Source organism: Leptonotus elevatus, chromosome 9, assembly GCF_054856555.1.
Source record: "Leptonotus elevatus isolate MCC_2025b chromosome 9, RoL_Lele_1.0, whole genome shotgun sequence".
Taxonomy (NCBI): Eukaryota; Metazoa; Chordata; class Actinopteri; order Syngnathiformes; family Syngnathidae; genus Leptonotus; species Leptonotus elevatus.
Window position 1 is genome coordinate 13496988 of NC_141247.1, and position 15127 is coordinate 13512114.

Genomic DNA, 15127 nt, shown 5'->3' on the forward strand with positions numbered 1-15127 from the left:
TTCTTTTTAGTACGGTTTAAAATCCATGCTGGAGTCAGACGAGGGAATTCCTCTGCTGGTCAGAGCCATTAACCCAAGGGTGCCTCATATGATGGTGGATGCTGTCAAGCTACTCTCTGCCATCTCTATATTGGAACACTCAGAGAATCTGTAAGAAGTTTGCAGAGGTGGAAATGAATGCGCTTGTGATATTCAGTGATCTTAAATTCTTCAATAAGAAAAATGTAGACCTGTCACTTGATGTATGTAATCATGGAAAACAATAAATAGCTAAATGTTTATTTTTCTGCAGTCATGAGCGTGTTCTAGAGGCCATCACAGAGGAGGCAGAGAAACAGGACATTGAGAGATTCCAGCCACTTCTGGCTGGCATGAACAGTTCCAACATTGCCCTGAAGGTAGAAAACGCACACTTGCTCGATAGGTAGCAATTCTTGACACTATAAAACACCTGCTCCACTGTTTGTTTTTTAAATGGTTATCGACACTTTATCTCACCATGTTATTTTTTTTCCCCAGGGTGGATGCATGCAGCTAATCAATGCACTGATAAGTCGGGGAGAGGAGTTGGACTTCAGGATCCATATTCGCTCTGAACTTCTAAGATTAGGACTGAGAGACTGCCTTAAGGTACAGAAAATACTCTCTCACATTGCGTTTTAAACATTCACATTGATGCTGCCCAAGTCATAAGGTCATGTTGTGGTAAACAAATCTTTAAATAAAATAAAATGTTTGATTTCACTTCTTTCATCGCTGTTTTTAAAGGAGGTGCGGATGATAGAAAATGAAGAGCTGAGGGTGCAACTCACAGTCTTTGATGAACAGGCCGAAGATGACTCGGAGGACCTTAAAACACGCCTTGATGACATCCGCATTGAGATGGAATATCCTTTCAGGTCGAAGTGACATGCCCAGTAATGACCTTCCCAACAAAAGAAAGATCATTTTATATTTGCAATAATTGTACTGTCCTGACTGTTTTTAATCAGACTGACTGTTGTTGCCTTCGACCAAATCTTCATTACAAGAGTCATACTTGCTAAACTTAATCTAGCATGTTTTTTCCCCCTTTACATTTAAACTGAGTCATGACATTTGGCATCCGACAGGCATTCATTAGTCATGCTGCAGTGCCAACATCTTACCTGTGGTCAACTTTGTCATTGCCCCAATATAATTGGTCCAAACTGTGATACTCCCCTTCACTTTGACCCGAAAACTCACAGACTGGAAAGTGTTGATACAAAATCACTTCTATAACTCTTAAGATTACATAGTCTCTTAAATATTTTCAAATGTATACTGTGCTCATAGATGCAGTGTTTGCCAAATCATGTTTGACACAAAAATATTTATATTTCTGAGTGGCATATAACAATCTTATAGAATAGGCATTTCACAGATTTTCTCAAATTAATCCGTATCTGATTAAAATGTATTTTGCTGCAACTTGTAGTTAAATTTTTCAACACCAGGTGTCTCAAATGTCCTCATCATGGCCACAAATATTCGCTACTTTTTTTTGTTTTGTTCTTATTGGACTGATTATATTCCCTCAAAGCGAAATTTCAGTTCAACTCTGATGTGTATTTTGTGTTACACACCGCACATAAAGAACCACATATGGTAAATATAGTACAGTAACTAAGAGTGAAATGTGTTGTTGTTGACAGATTGGATTGAGTTTTGACTGTCTCATGTGACTATATAAACATTTTGCCTTAACTGTATTTGTTTTACTGATGTGAGGGAAGTGTTTGACATTTTAGTCAACACAGTGAGGGATTCCAAAGCTGAAAGCAACTTCCTGTCCCTGATGCAGCACCTCCTGTTGATCCGCAATGATTATTTGGTCAGGTAATGCACATGTTTACGCACACCTCAGTCATCTTTTCATCACGTCTCAAGCATTGGTCATAGGAGGACATATTTACATATTAAAGCTGTGATCTTAGGCAAGAGGCCAGGTTTTGTAATTTCAGTTTGAGAAGGTCCTTTTTCTTTACCATGGCATAACAAGAGGTTTGATATTAAACATGGAATAGTGTTATGTGTTATTGATCTCAGCGTGATTGCTGTGACGAGCACGGCAGAATCAACAAATCATAATCTCTGCATCTCCCAAACACCTGCAGCTACATAATTGATTACCCCACTTTGTGTGATATTGCTAATATATTACTCAGGACCAAGTCTTTTTGCTTGTTTTTCTTATTCAAAACAAACAAACCAAGGTGTCTTTTTCTTGAGCAACCCATTTTAAATAAATACATTTCCCATGGGCTTCAAATATTTACTTATTATTTATGACATATTTTTAATATTTTTTTTGCATGATTTACACACAAGAATCAGACAACACTCATGCAGGCAAGTTGGTCGCAAGTTTGCAACTCTATTTTTATTCCAAAATAGTATAAAGGTATTATGCCCTTCACTGGTTCATCACAATGAATGCAATGACATAGCTATTAAATGTTTGTATAGTGTGTAGTGTGATAATAATGATAAGAATTGAAAGAGTAAATACCCCTATTTGATGATTCAAACTTCACAGTCAGACACCTCACGTTATTCATGCATATTCAACATATTTACACAAACTTATTGGCAAGGACACGGTCTCGTCGCAGCCTTCTTTTACTTTTGATTGCCAGTCTTACAGCCCTGTAGAGTTGTACAAAATACGTCCGTTTCTCGCACACACACACACACACGCACACTGATTTTGCTGTTTGTTTTCTCGACCATGATTCCAAATGAAATTACCTGCCAATTCCATTTTCGTAAAAATGAGTGCCCATCAACCCTTATCTCCAGCAAAATGCTAATTCCTCTCCGTTTCTTTCAAAGCTCTTGCTATAAAAAGGTAGGGGAAAGCAAGATATAATTATTGATTGTCGCAGCAGATGCAGAATTATATTGTGAAATGTAGTGCATCTGTGAACATATGTTGCATATTAAGGAATAATAGCATTGTTTCATAGCAACACTGAAAACGGCCAATATATACACAAAATTAGGCAAGCATTCATGTTTTCACATTAACTGTGTTATGTTAAGGGTGTTATATTAATTACCAACATGGACAATTAAATACTGTGATCGAAATCTTTTCATACCAGTGGCTCAATGGAATGTGGGAATTTAGGCTCAGAGGAGGCGGGCCCGAGTTTTTGCTTGTAGAAAATATACACTTTTTAATTACACTGATGAAAGTAGAGTGCAGATGGAGTGTAAGTGCACTGCAAGACAGACCCTTGGGGAGGAACGTAGACACAGATGTCATACTAAGAGTGTGATTCTGACTCTAACTACAGTTTAATAAAAATTACACTAGGTGTCTCTCTCGCTCCACGCTTAAATCTTTAGTTTTGGAGAAAACACACATACACGCACACTGTTGAAGTATGGTGATGGAGTGGAGAATGTGTCCTGCAAAAGCATAGTGACTAAGAAAAATAGGTGAGGGCGGTAGACAGAATAAATAACATATGGCTGCATGTGATGGGGTCAAGGAATAAGAACCCTTCCAAAATGGGGAGTTTTTAAAGGTGAGTTGATGACACACAGTGCCACACTTCTGTATCAACACACACTGTCAAAAAGTATACACAAGAAAGTGAAACTGTCGTGCTGACGCACACTTCCAATCACAGCTGAAGACAAAAAAACATTAACACTAAATGCCACTTGGAAGTATGTGTTTGTACTTGCTTCTTCCAACAATGCCCTCATCTTCATTTGTTATCTTTGTGCGTAAAAAAGGCTATACTCGTTTAATGAAAACCATAAATTGCAACAATTGTCACAAGATATAGCAGAATCATGCCCCATTGCTAGACACTTGCCTGCCTTACCCCTTTAGTGCTTTTCCGTTTCTCCTAATCATTGCTTTGTCAATCTGTCACTCTTTCCCTCAGGCCTCAGTACTACAAGTTAATAGATGAGTGTATTGCTCAGATCGTGCTTCACAGGAATGGCGCAGACCCCGACTTTAAGTGCCGCAGCATCAGGCTCAACATTGAAAACTTAATTGGTGAGTTGTTAAAAAAAAAGCACCACAAAAATTGTGCTTCTACCAAGTACATTTGTTGGGATATAATTTTGATGGTGATGAAATGCATCTCGAACTTCGTTGACATTTGTTAACAGACATTTATGTGTTTGTCAGTTGCACAGTCAGATGTGAAATAACTCAAAATTTGTAGCAACCTCATAAATGTTTATTCAAGGCTGATTTGCTCACAAGGCAACTGAAGTGTCCCTGTAGTGACAGGGTGGCACCAGAGAGAACGTAGTCCCAGCTGCACCACTCCTTAGTACAGTGAAAAGTCTGTTTCACCATACCCATAAGACAAAACTATATAGAATAACTTGGTGTCGTCCAATATTTCATCCATGAACCCTCTTGGATGATTTATTAGATTGTAACAAGTCGTTATTGGTTTTTAAGCATTTCCGGTAGAATTCCTCTTCTACATGACAGGATCTCGAATGTTTTTCCACCAAAGAGAAGACCTTTGCACAACTCCACACTCCCTCAATTGGTGGAGGTGACTGATGTACTACTGTCTCTACTTTTTTGCATTTTGTGGCACAATTGTTTTCTTGTATGCGTCGGTGGTATCCGTTTTTTCTGTATAGTCTTTTCAGTTGAGCTTGATGTAGCTTATTTGTGGTTACCTTGTTCAAAAATAGTTAGGGAAACTGCCAGGCTAATTAATATTTGTTTCTTCTTTACTCACTCTGCTCAACCAAGAAGAGGTGGGGTGTTAAAAGTGATGATTGAACATTTAGGCTATAATTATCCATTTTCTGTAGCGCGGCCCTTGGGTGAGCTGGAGTCTATTCCAGCTGAATTTGGCTGAGAGGTGGGGTATACCCTGGAATGATTACCAGACAACAGCATAGCACAGCTAGACAAATGCAGCCATTCAAATCCATACTGGCAGTTTCAGTTAACTTAACAGACATGTTTTTGGAATGTGAAAGAAGCCATCGTACCCAGAGAAAACGCACGCAAGCAAAGAAAGAAGATTAATGCCACTCACTCGAAACCCAGAACATCGCGACTGTGAGGCAGACATGCTAACAACCACTAGACACTGTGTTGCTCAGCGAATATTACAACTACCCATATTCAACAAAATATGGAGTGTCCTATTAGCACCGAATGAGTTTGGGATTGGCATTTTTCTCAAATTATATTGTATAAATGAAGTATTGAAATATTTTCTGTGATATTGAGTTTGTGCCTGTTTCAAATGGAAAAAAATTACACCTTTTAGACACGGGCCCTTAATATGAGGTCAGGGGGGGACTGTCAAGACGGATGCAGTGGTGCAGCAGGCATTGTCTCCAGAGTTCAATAGTCCTTTATGAGAAGGTCTCAGTTGTTCACCGGAGGAGGATCTAATTGCACTGCATCTAAATGCATGCATACATGCACCCCCCCCCCCCCCCCCCCCACACACACACATAGAGGCTGTCTGGCCTCCTTTAAGGCTGCCAGAGTTATTATCAGTGGAAAGCAGCCCAATTCTGCCCCGAATGCATTATTTAGTGTTTTTCTTTGAACTCTGAAACTCAGCACAGTTTCCCCCCCTACATTCTATCTCCCTTAGTGCTCTCTATTCGAAGTTTGTCCCATTTAGCTCTGCCACCATGACAGAAGAATCCCTCCTCCATTATATATCCAATAACCATGCAAAAAGGGTGACACAAATGCACAATCTGTTTGTGGATTGCCATATTATTGTGATATTCTGACAAAATATATTTCCTATTTTGCTCTACCTTACTTGCACCAGATTTAATTTGCACAGTTTCTTTTTGCCCAGGAGCCATTTTGACATTGCAGCATCGCAAGCTCCCATATTATGTACCCCTCCATTCTATATGTTTCACTTTGTGTGCATTTAAATAATTTTCCTCTGTATTTGAAGTTTTTACGCCGTGTTTGTCATTACTATCTGTTTCATCCAGCTGTCTTTAATCCAGCCACTCTAGGGCATTCATCTTCATGTTAATTAGCCCTTTTACCACACATGTTCAATAAGTCCTTGAGCACTGAGCCACCTGTAGATGCTGCAATTATACTGTTAGAGTACCCTGCTGGTCATCCATAGTCCTTCTCCCCTTCACATCTAGGATTATTTTTATTATTTTAAATGGTAATGTCATAATTTTACATGTTCAAATCTATCACTACACTGATTCATCCATGTTTATGTCAGTTTAGTTTACAGTAACCTTACAAAAAAATTACCTGACACATCTTATATACATACATTTTAAATTATGTCTGTTTTATTAATGTTAACTGACTGATCACACCTATTTTGTCTGTATCTTGGCATCCTCCAATAAATCTCAATCTCTCTTGTTCATTTACAGACAACATGGTCAACCAAACCAAGGTGGAAACCAGTGAGGCCAAGGCTATTGAGCTTGAGAAGAAGGTGCAACGCACACATATTTATCCACATTGCATTCAAGCCTTTATAATCATAAAGGCGCAGAAGAAAATAGATTTTCTCCTCACCAATATTATGCAGCAGGATTTAATAACATTCTGTGTGGCTAGTATTTGACTGACATTGACTGACAAATGAGGGGAGGGGGGACAGAAGATGATGCTAAGAATGAGTCTGCTCGTGTGCATGCGTAAAGACTAGCATCACACACCCTTCGTAAGCGGCTAAATGATTTAATTGCGGTGTGCTGTTTGTTTCCGTCCCAGTGACGGGATAATTGGAGCTCAAACTAGCCCTCATTCAGACTAGCTAAAACTCAAACTAGCCATCATTCACACTGTCACACTCTGGATCATAGCCATTGTACAAATTCACACACGCATAGCACATATTTTTGGCCACCCACACATTTTAGCTCTACTTGTGTGTGATGGGTTAATTGCAGACAGTCTTTGGCAGGCATTAGGGTTGAGGCTGTCAGGAAGCTGACAGCCAACGTAAAAGATCTGCTGCCTGCAAAGTGAGCAGCTATGTGTGCTAATTAATTTGAGCATTTCTATTGATATTGTCCTAGAGAAGCTAATAAAAACTGATTCTTCAATGTCCACAATATTGAGAATTAAAACTATAGCTAATATTTATTTTGCCTTTCTATCCCATCTATTTTTCTGTTGAGCCCTCAGACGTTAATGTGATAGGACCTGGAACTAACTCCATTTATGCCTTCACAAGGTCTAAAGACTTATTGCCTATTATGTGCATTAGCTGGATGCGGAGTTGACTGCACGCCACGAGTTGCAGGTAGAGATGAAGAAACTCGAGGGCAACTATGAACAGAAGCTGCATGATCTGAGCCAAGAAAAAGAGCAACTGACCTCCTCTAAGCATGAGCGGGAAAAGGAGAACGACGGTCTTCAGCAGCAGCTAAGCACTCTGCAACAGCAGGTACATGAGGGCACATTGCCTTTTGTTGTCATAGGGGTTTTTATTACTGTCACTTTTATTTGTTTGGGATTTAAAAAATATTTATGCTGGAATTCATTTGTCATTCCTTCTCAGTAATGTACAGTCATCCCTTGCCATATCTTGGTTAACTTTTTGCAGTCTCACTTTTTGTGGATTTTTAATTGTACAAATCAGTGTACAGCAGTTGCATATCATTAAATGTGGCCTGATAGACTTGGGCCAGTATAGCACTCTGTTGGGCAACCATGTACCTTACAGACCCTGGCCTGATTGGGCTTGTATATATTTCACAATTAAATAGGATAATATCAACACATTCTTGTAGGGGTGTGATATATACAGTAGGACCACAGAGCTGGAAGAACTGTCAGCGCAGTAGTGCATCCATGTAGAACACCCATCATCCCTGCTTTCCCCTCTGCTCGTGTACAATCGGCGGACCCTTGTGCACAATACTGTCTTGTGCCACTCCAGTAAGTTACTTGTTGGAACTGGTTAGCTGCTCGCACAGCAAAACACAGTGCAGAGCCGCTCCTCTAATTAGTCGCTAATCATCACCTCCTTGGCGGCTGTCAATTTCCTCAGGCAGTCATTGGATGCTGCGGCCTGCCTGGTACTCACTTATGATGTATGTGTGCTACCGTTGGTGATGTGAAGTAATATAGCATGACGTGCCGTTATGGGGTGATAGGCTATAATGGGTTAAGGCTCGAATGACTTCTGACAAATCTCATTTTAACAAGAGGAGGACGGGGACGAGTTAATAAAGGAAGCGAAGAAGCCATTCTAACTGCTAACCTATGGTGAAATGTAGTTGCAAAACACCGGAATAAGTGCTTGTGTGATACAGTAACAGTACACTATTCACAGAAGTCTAGCTGTAACTGTTACAATGGAGAGTAACTACCCATGAACAGCAAATTAGTAGACTAAATAATAAGTCCCTGAGGTATAATATTACACATCTGAAAACCGGACCCGTAATAGTATGTCATTGCATACATCGGCCAAGATTAACTATTAACCACGATTAACTATCTATATACTCCAGACATTCTGCTACACTGTGCCTGTGTGAACTTGCCATCTGTAACTTACCACTTGTCTTAAACATGTCAAGAAAATGCATCTTACATATGAGTTGTTTTTAAGTTTTTTTATATTCCTGTTTTTAACTGCGCATGAGCACTTTACTATTGTCTGTCTTGTTGTTTTTACTCTTGCTGACACCTGGGAATGGGAGAAACGGAATTTCGATTGCTTTGTATGTCTAGTACATATAATGAAATTGATAATAAAGTTTGACTTTGACTTTGAAGATTAGGCCACCCTTGCGACCCTCACTGCCTTTATTGAACAAACGGTACCAAATTAAACACATGAGGACTGCTACGGCCAAAAATGACACCCAGGGACTCAACACCACTGGCTAACCTGAGTAAAACACTTACACTTTCAATCGCTGACTTCCACGTCACTCACCACGCCAGACCCCACCTTTTAAACCCACACACATTCTAAGTCACAGATCCTACAGTGTAGAACATGAGGATGGTGAAGCCAAGTGGATCAAAAATAATACCTGCATCTCTCATGCATATTTTGTATTGGTATTATGCAAAAGCTTTAAAATATATACTGGATAAGTAATAAAAATAGATATGTGGTTGCTACTTCGCAGAGTTTTGTTTAACACCAGCCAACTGCCAACGAGCGTCCCTGCAGTTTTAAATGATTTACTTAACTGTAGATAGTTTGTCTTGTAAAGCAGAAGTCCAGTGAAAGGATATTGTAAAGGGAGCTAAATCCAACTGAGTACAAGTGATAGACATAGGGGTAAATTATATCTATCTGAAATCACATTTAATCATCCATCGTGGTTACAAGATTCCTAACCACACCAACTATATTAGTGTGGCATGATTTTTGTAACTGCTGTTTGACTTCAAAATGGCAAATTTTTACTGGACAATGTGTTAGGACTCTATTCTCGTTTTTTCTGCTGCTACACCAGCTGGACTCTGCTGCACTGTGATACTCAAACTCACTAACATTCCAAGTGACCCAGAACAATCTGCTGCCGTGCGTGTTTTTCACCACATACATTTTTTTCTGTCATGCCTTTGTGAGCCTTTTTATTTGGACTACACAATCTCCAAAATGAGATTCATCCAAGCTTTGGCAGCCAGCAGTATCATCTTCTTGCCACTCAAAAGCCCAAACACACACACATGCTCACAGAGTTGTCCAAAGCATCGACATCAAACAGGCTTTTCAAACTAAGATGGCTCCCTTTCTTTCTGTTTGAGACACTGCCCACCAAAGATTTCTTCATATTCAGACATCCCTCTGTTTGATGCGACGCCCAACTCTTCATCTGCTGCTTCATTACTGAAGCTTGCCTCAGAGGCCCTTAAAGTATGTTACTGTCATCTTTTTAAAGTCTGATAAAACAACACTATTCATCAAGCTGCATATAAACACATTCTTTCAAGTGAATGCGAAGAAACGTATTATCTGAACTTTTATAAATGCTCGCTTGACTTTGGTTTAACCTTCATTTTATCATAACAACACATGGCATCCACATTAAATCCTCACTAATATCGAATATTCTAAAAATATATTATGAGACGTACATTAGTCGTACTTATAGACCAGTTAGAAGGTTAGGCAATAGGACACCTAGTCTTATTTTTATTATTATATTAGGATCAACTTGTAATAGTTTGTCAGGTTTTTTTCCAAACTCTTCACACTTCTCTTTGAACATTAAATCCCTAGCTATCCCTGGGTTTTCTATACCTGTCCTCCATTCTCCTCTCATCTCTCTCAACACACCGTTCTGCCCAGACTTTAATCCCTTTATATGTCAACTTTGTTTCCTTCTTTTGTTCCGCCTAATCGAATCACTCTCTTGGCATGCCCATCACTTGGACAAGGTAGAATTTGCCAGGAAATATGATTTAATGGAGTATAAAGCAGACAAGTGATTATTAAACATAATACATGTCTTGAAAATAGTATTCATTATAGTCCATACTTCCTTTCCTTCAGATTGAAGCGCTATCCAAAGATCTGGAAGAGGCGAAGACTAAAGTTGTCACAGTTACTGTTCCTGTGCCAATGGCTGGTGTGCCACCTCCACCATCCGCCCTTTCTGTGCCTGGCCAGATTGGGGGAGTGCCTCCACCTCCTCCCCCACCCTTGCCAGGCCATGTAACCATGCCGCCACCACCACCACCTCCTCTGCCAGGACAAATCGGCATGCCTCCTCCTCCACCTCCCTTACCAGGCATGCCAGGCCCTCCTCCACCCCCACCCTTACCAGGCATGTCAGGCCCTCCTCCACCCCCACCCTTACCAGGCATGCCAGGCCCTCCTCCACCCCCACCCTTACCAGGCATGCCAGGCCCTCCCCCACCGCCACCCCTACCAGGCATGCCAGGCCCTCCACCACCTCCACCCCTGCCTGGCATGCCAGGACCACCAGGACCGCCACCTCCTCCACCCTTGCCCGGCATGGGTCCACCCCCACCGCCTCCGCCACCAGGTGGTCCTGGTATCCCTCCACCACCTCCAGGCTTTGGTATGCCTCCACCACCATTTGGCATGGGTGGCTGGGGAGCCCCTGCACCAGTTCAACTGCCTTATGGCCTCCAGCCTAAGAAGGAATACAAGCCTGAAGTGCAACTGAAGAGAGCCAACTGGAGCAAGGTCATATTTAAGTCATAAATATATACAGTATTTAAACAGTACAATTGTATCTCCAATTAATAATGTATTTTATGAAGACAACCCTCGCAGTGCAATTTCACAATGTGTTGCTGTGATCCAGTGTGACGCTCGCCAGACGTTCTTGTGTTAAGTTTTTATGTTCGCTAACAGTTTTTCTTGTCGCCATTACATTTTTAATATGTTAAAATGTCTTTGCGACAAGAAAAAAACTGAGACCATCGAAATGGTTTGAGAATGTCTTAGCAACCTTAACGAACCCAGTGACGAAAAAACAACACATGGAGGTGTCTGGGTATAAAATTATAGTACCATTTAAAGCCAAATAGAGAATTGGTGATTGTTTTTCAATAATATATTGTGGCAATTATTGTTTTTTTAATAATGTATTGTGGCAAACCTACATTTGTTAGAAAGATTAAGAAGAGCTTGCTGTGTGTCTGGATGAAGGCTTGAACAAAACATTAGTTGTTGGCCACACTAGCCATTCATTTTCACACCAGGGAGGTTATTAGCTGTAGTTCCTTTTAGTGTTAATGACAGCACATGTTGTCATGCATGATGATGGCTTGAAGATTGTTTTTTTACATTTGAGGGAATTTTTCATAAAAGTACTTTTTTGGTGTTTCAACCTATTCCTCTTTTTATGCATATTTTGAAAATTATTTCCCTTAGTTAAGTTTGACAGGGTTTTTAAGTAGCCAGTCGTGGTGTTGCACGCAACTCTGAGTCGTAGCATTAACAGTGAGGTTGAAGGGTGCAAAGCTTTGCATACTTGTTACATCTCATGACTATCCTTCATGCTCTGCGCCTCCCTCTCATCTGTGATGGTTAAAACATCAAAATGGCCCTCTGTCTTCCTTTAGCCTCAAGCTACTGTTTAATGGCTTCAACAGACTTCATCAATGTTTAGCTTCTCTCTCTTCCTCTCGCTGTGGCTTGCTCAGTCTGGCGAGTGTTTGACGAGGATGTCACAGAAATTGCTTTTTAATAAGGCTTCTTCTTGTAACTGCGCCACTAAAAGATAATTAAATCGTAGCTAGAAAGGACCGTATTCTTTTGTAATTTAAATTAACTTTTTCTTTTTTTTATGACTCAACCTGCTTTTTGTGTGCTCTATTGCTTTTTTGCTCGATCCTTTTGCTCATCCCTATATTACTTTCTCTCCCCGCCATTAGGCCTTTTCCATCCTACTACCTACACCCCCTTTCCCTAAGGCTTTGTCCATAATGAAACGCCTGATATCTGTAAATTTACTACCAGTGCCTTCACTCTCTCCTTTTCCTAATGAGAACACTCAGAAAGTGATGGAACCACATACAAAGTTAATTGTAACTTGTGACCAGAATAGAAAGTGCAAAACAGTGGGGGGGGTCTTACTTCAGACTTCTAAGTGAAGCTCTGAAGCTGAAGCTGCTTTGTGGTGCAGACAGTGTGCAGATTAGAGAAAGTGAGTGCTTGTTTCCTCTCTTCCTCCTCCTTTCAGCTCTCCTTTCTCTGTACCCGCATCCCCTCCCGTTACTACAATGCCCTTGCCTCTTTATGTTATAGCCTCACTATTTTTAGCTCACAACTTAGCAGGTGCACATGTAAACACTGTTGTGGAATAGATTTGATGATTAGTTTCTGAAACATGAATCTTATTTTCATGTGACATTCCATCTGTCTGTGTTATAATTAGTGTCTTGAAATTGGTTTATTTTTTTAGATTGGACCTGAAGACCTTTCTGAGAACAGCTTTTGGACCTGTGCCAAAGAGGAAAAATATGAAAACAATGAGCTCTTTGCCAAACTCACCTTGGCCTTCTCCTCGCAGACTAAGAGTGAGTGTGTGTGACTGCTTTACATATTAAGTCATCATTTATGTGTAATCAGCGACCAATGTTTTTCCCTGCTTCTCACTTCTCCCACGTTGTCCTCTGTCTTTGTCCCCCTGACATAATGCGCCCATTTGAATCCTCCTGCTCTTCTTTTACCAGCTACTAAAGGTAAGAATAGTCTGAACCAGCCGTTCATTTCATTTCCCCCCACATTCTCAGCCTATCTCACTATTCTCCTCTGCTTAGAGGACACAACACACATTTGCATTAGTCCTAAACACCCTCTCAAAACAATATCCTTCATTAGTTCATGTACAAGTCACCCACACGTCCCTACGTATGGGATCATCCTCTCTATGACTTGCATCAGATAAATTGAGACTTTAGGGATTCAGGGAAAAGATAGACTCTGGGCTGAAGGTGAAATGAGAGATAAGAAGAAGGTCGCTGATGCCCTTCGACGTGCCACCTGCTGTCCTGGCACAAAGCGCTGACACAGGGCTCTATACTCTCACAAGCACACCTGTCCAATCGCATCACCTTGTCCCAGTGTCACCAAGCCTTCTGCTCTAACTCCTCCATATTCATATCGTAATGAGAACACTATCAGCTCACAGGCAGTGTGTATACGTGAGGGTGTTTTCGTGTGCATTCATCTGACCTTCGTATATAGTCTCAGACACACGCACACGGATGTGTCATGAATAAACAAATGGACACCTGCACACACGGCTGATTCTGGCACTTGATGTCAGTTAAAATGTCAGCATTGGCAGCTGTCCGAACTACATTCACCTGCATGGCAAATTGTAACGTTCCCCCTGTCACACCTTAATTTGATAACCCCTCTTTCCCATTTCCATGACCCATATACCGCCACTTCCATTTTTTTTATAAGCCAAGACAACCGCCTATTCCAGATGATTTTTAATAACCTTTCTGAAAGCTGACTATAAAGACACTGTGCCCTTTTCATAAGATCCCAGCTGTCTGTTGCGTGTGTGTGCATGGCATTGGCATTCTACTATCTGAGAGGATGGAAAACTAGAACCAAGAATCATATAATACCTACGGTTGGGGTTCAGCCTGCATTCAATGTTTTTTTCTGAGCGAATGTAGGAGCCAAGACCCATTTGAATGCTAGTGACATAGAAAGAGAAAAAGTCTAGCATGAACAGGAGGAGACGTGAACAAGGTTTTGCATCTGTCTGTATGCTTCATTACTTTCCGAATTTGTGTGTCTGCCTTTGAAAACGACTGAAGGTTTTATTGAAGCTATTGTGTAAGGATCTTCTTTATGTATCGTGTGCTTAGAGTGCAAATGTAATTCAACCCACACACTCTATTTGTATACATGTTTGTGTGGCCCTATAAGCCAAGATCTGCAGTTGTGCAGAGTGACCCTTCACCCCTCATCTATCCTCCTCTTACTTAAATGTACATCCCAAGGCCTAATGCATTCTTCCCGACCTCCTTATCCTCCTTATCCCTCACCTTTGGGAACCCAGCTTCATTCCTTTTGATTCCTTCCTTGGCGCCCTTTCTCCTTCTCTTGCGCCCCCCTTTCCTCATTACGCCGCAAAGGCAGACAGACACTACACCAAGCCATCACTCACCTTTACTGACCCTTCATTCTTTCCATCAACAGCCAAGCAGCACATCCACCCACGCAGGCTTGATGCATGCTGGGGAATTCTGTGCTCAGTGCAAGGTTATGACTTGTGTACTTTGAACCTTTTGGAAGGGCAGCAATGAGATGGTGACAGTCACGTCCATTGTCTGCACACTGTCCTTGACAGATGTACCACATAGGGTGTGTGTCTTTGCTTAAAATTTGTGCAGTAACAACAAGGATGTTGGAAAAGTGCCAAAGATATACCAATTTCTGCTCTTATTTTTTCATATTATCTTTGGGTTCCATTTTTCCCCCCTTGACAAGAGCAAAATGTTGACAGCCTCTTAGGTCTAGTTTGCAACACTTAAACTGCTCGTAGGCACAGAGCATTCATTAGCTGGTGTTTGTATGTAATTATTCTCTTAGCATCTAGAGAGAATCCATCAACAAGCACTTTCTAAACGTTGCACAAGTTATGTGCTGTGTTATGTTGGTTTAATTCTTCATTT

At 40.8% G+C, this 15127-nt stretch overlaps 1 protein-coding gene across 2 annotated transcripts in view; it reads left to right on the forward strand.

Annotated features, from left to right (window-relative positions):
- Positions 1-15127, forward strand: part of diaph1 (diaphanous related formin 1) — an 85217-nt gene that overhangs the window by 16195 nt on the left and 53895 nt on the right. For both annotated transcript variants that reach the window (XM_086084940.1, XM_086084941.1), the window contains 10 exons: positions 11-150; positions 293-398; positions 520-630; positions 769-887; positions 1744-1860; positions 3927-4042; positions 6403-6467; positions 7248-7427; positions 10506-11165; positions 12892-13006. In XM_086084940.1, the coding sequence (XP_085941066.1) occupies positions 11-150; positions 293-398; positions 520-630; positions 769-887; positions 1744-1860; positions 3927-4042; positions 6403-6467; positions 7248-7427; positions 10506-11165; positions 12892-13006 (1729 nt within the window). The remainder of the gene's footprint in view (positions 1-10; positions 151-292; positions 399-519; positions 631-768; positions 888-1743; positions 1861-3926; positions 4043-6402; positions 6468-7247; positions 7428-10505; positions 11166-12891; positions 13007-15127) is intronic.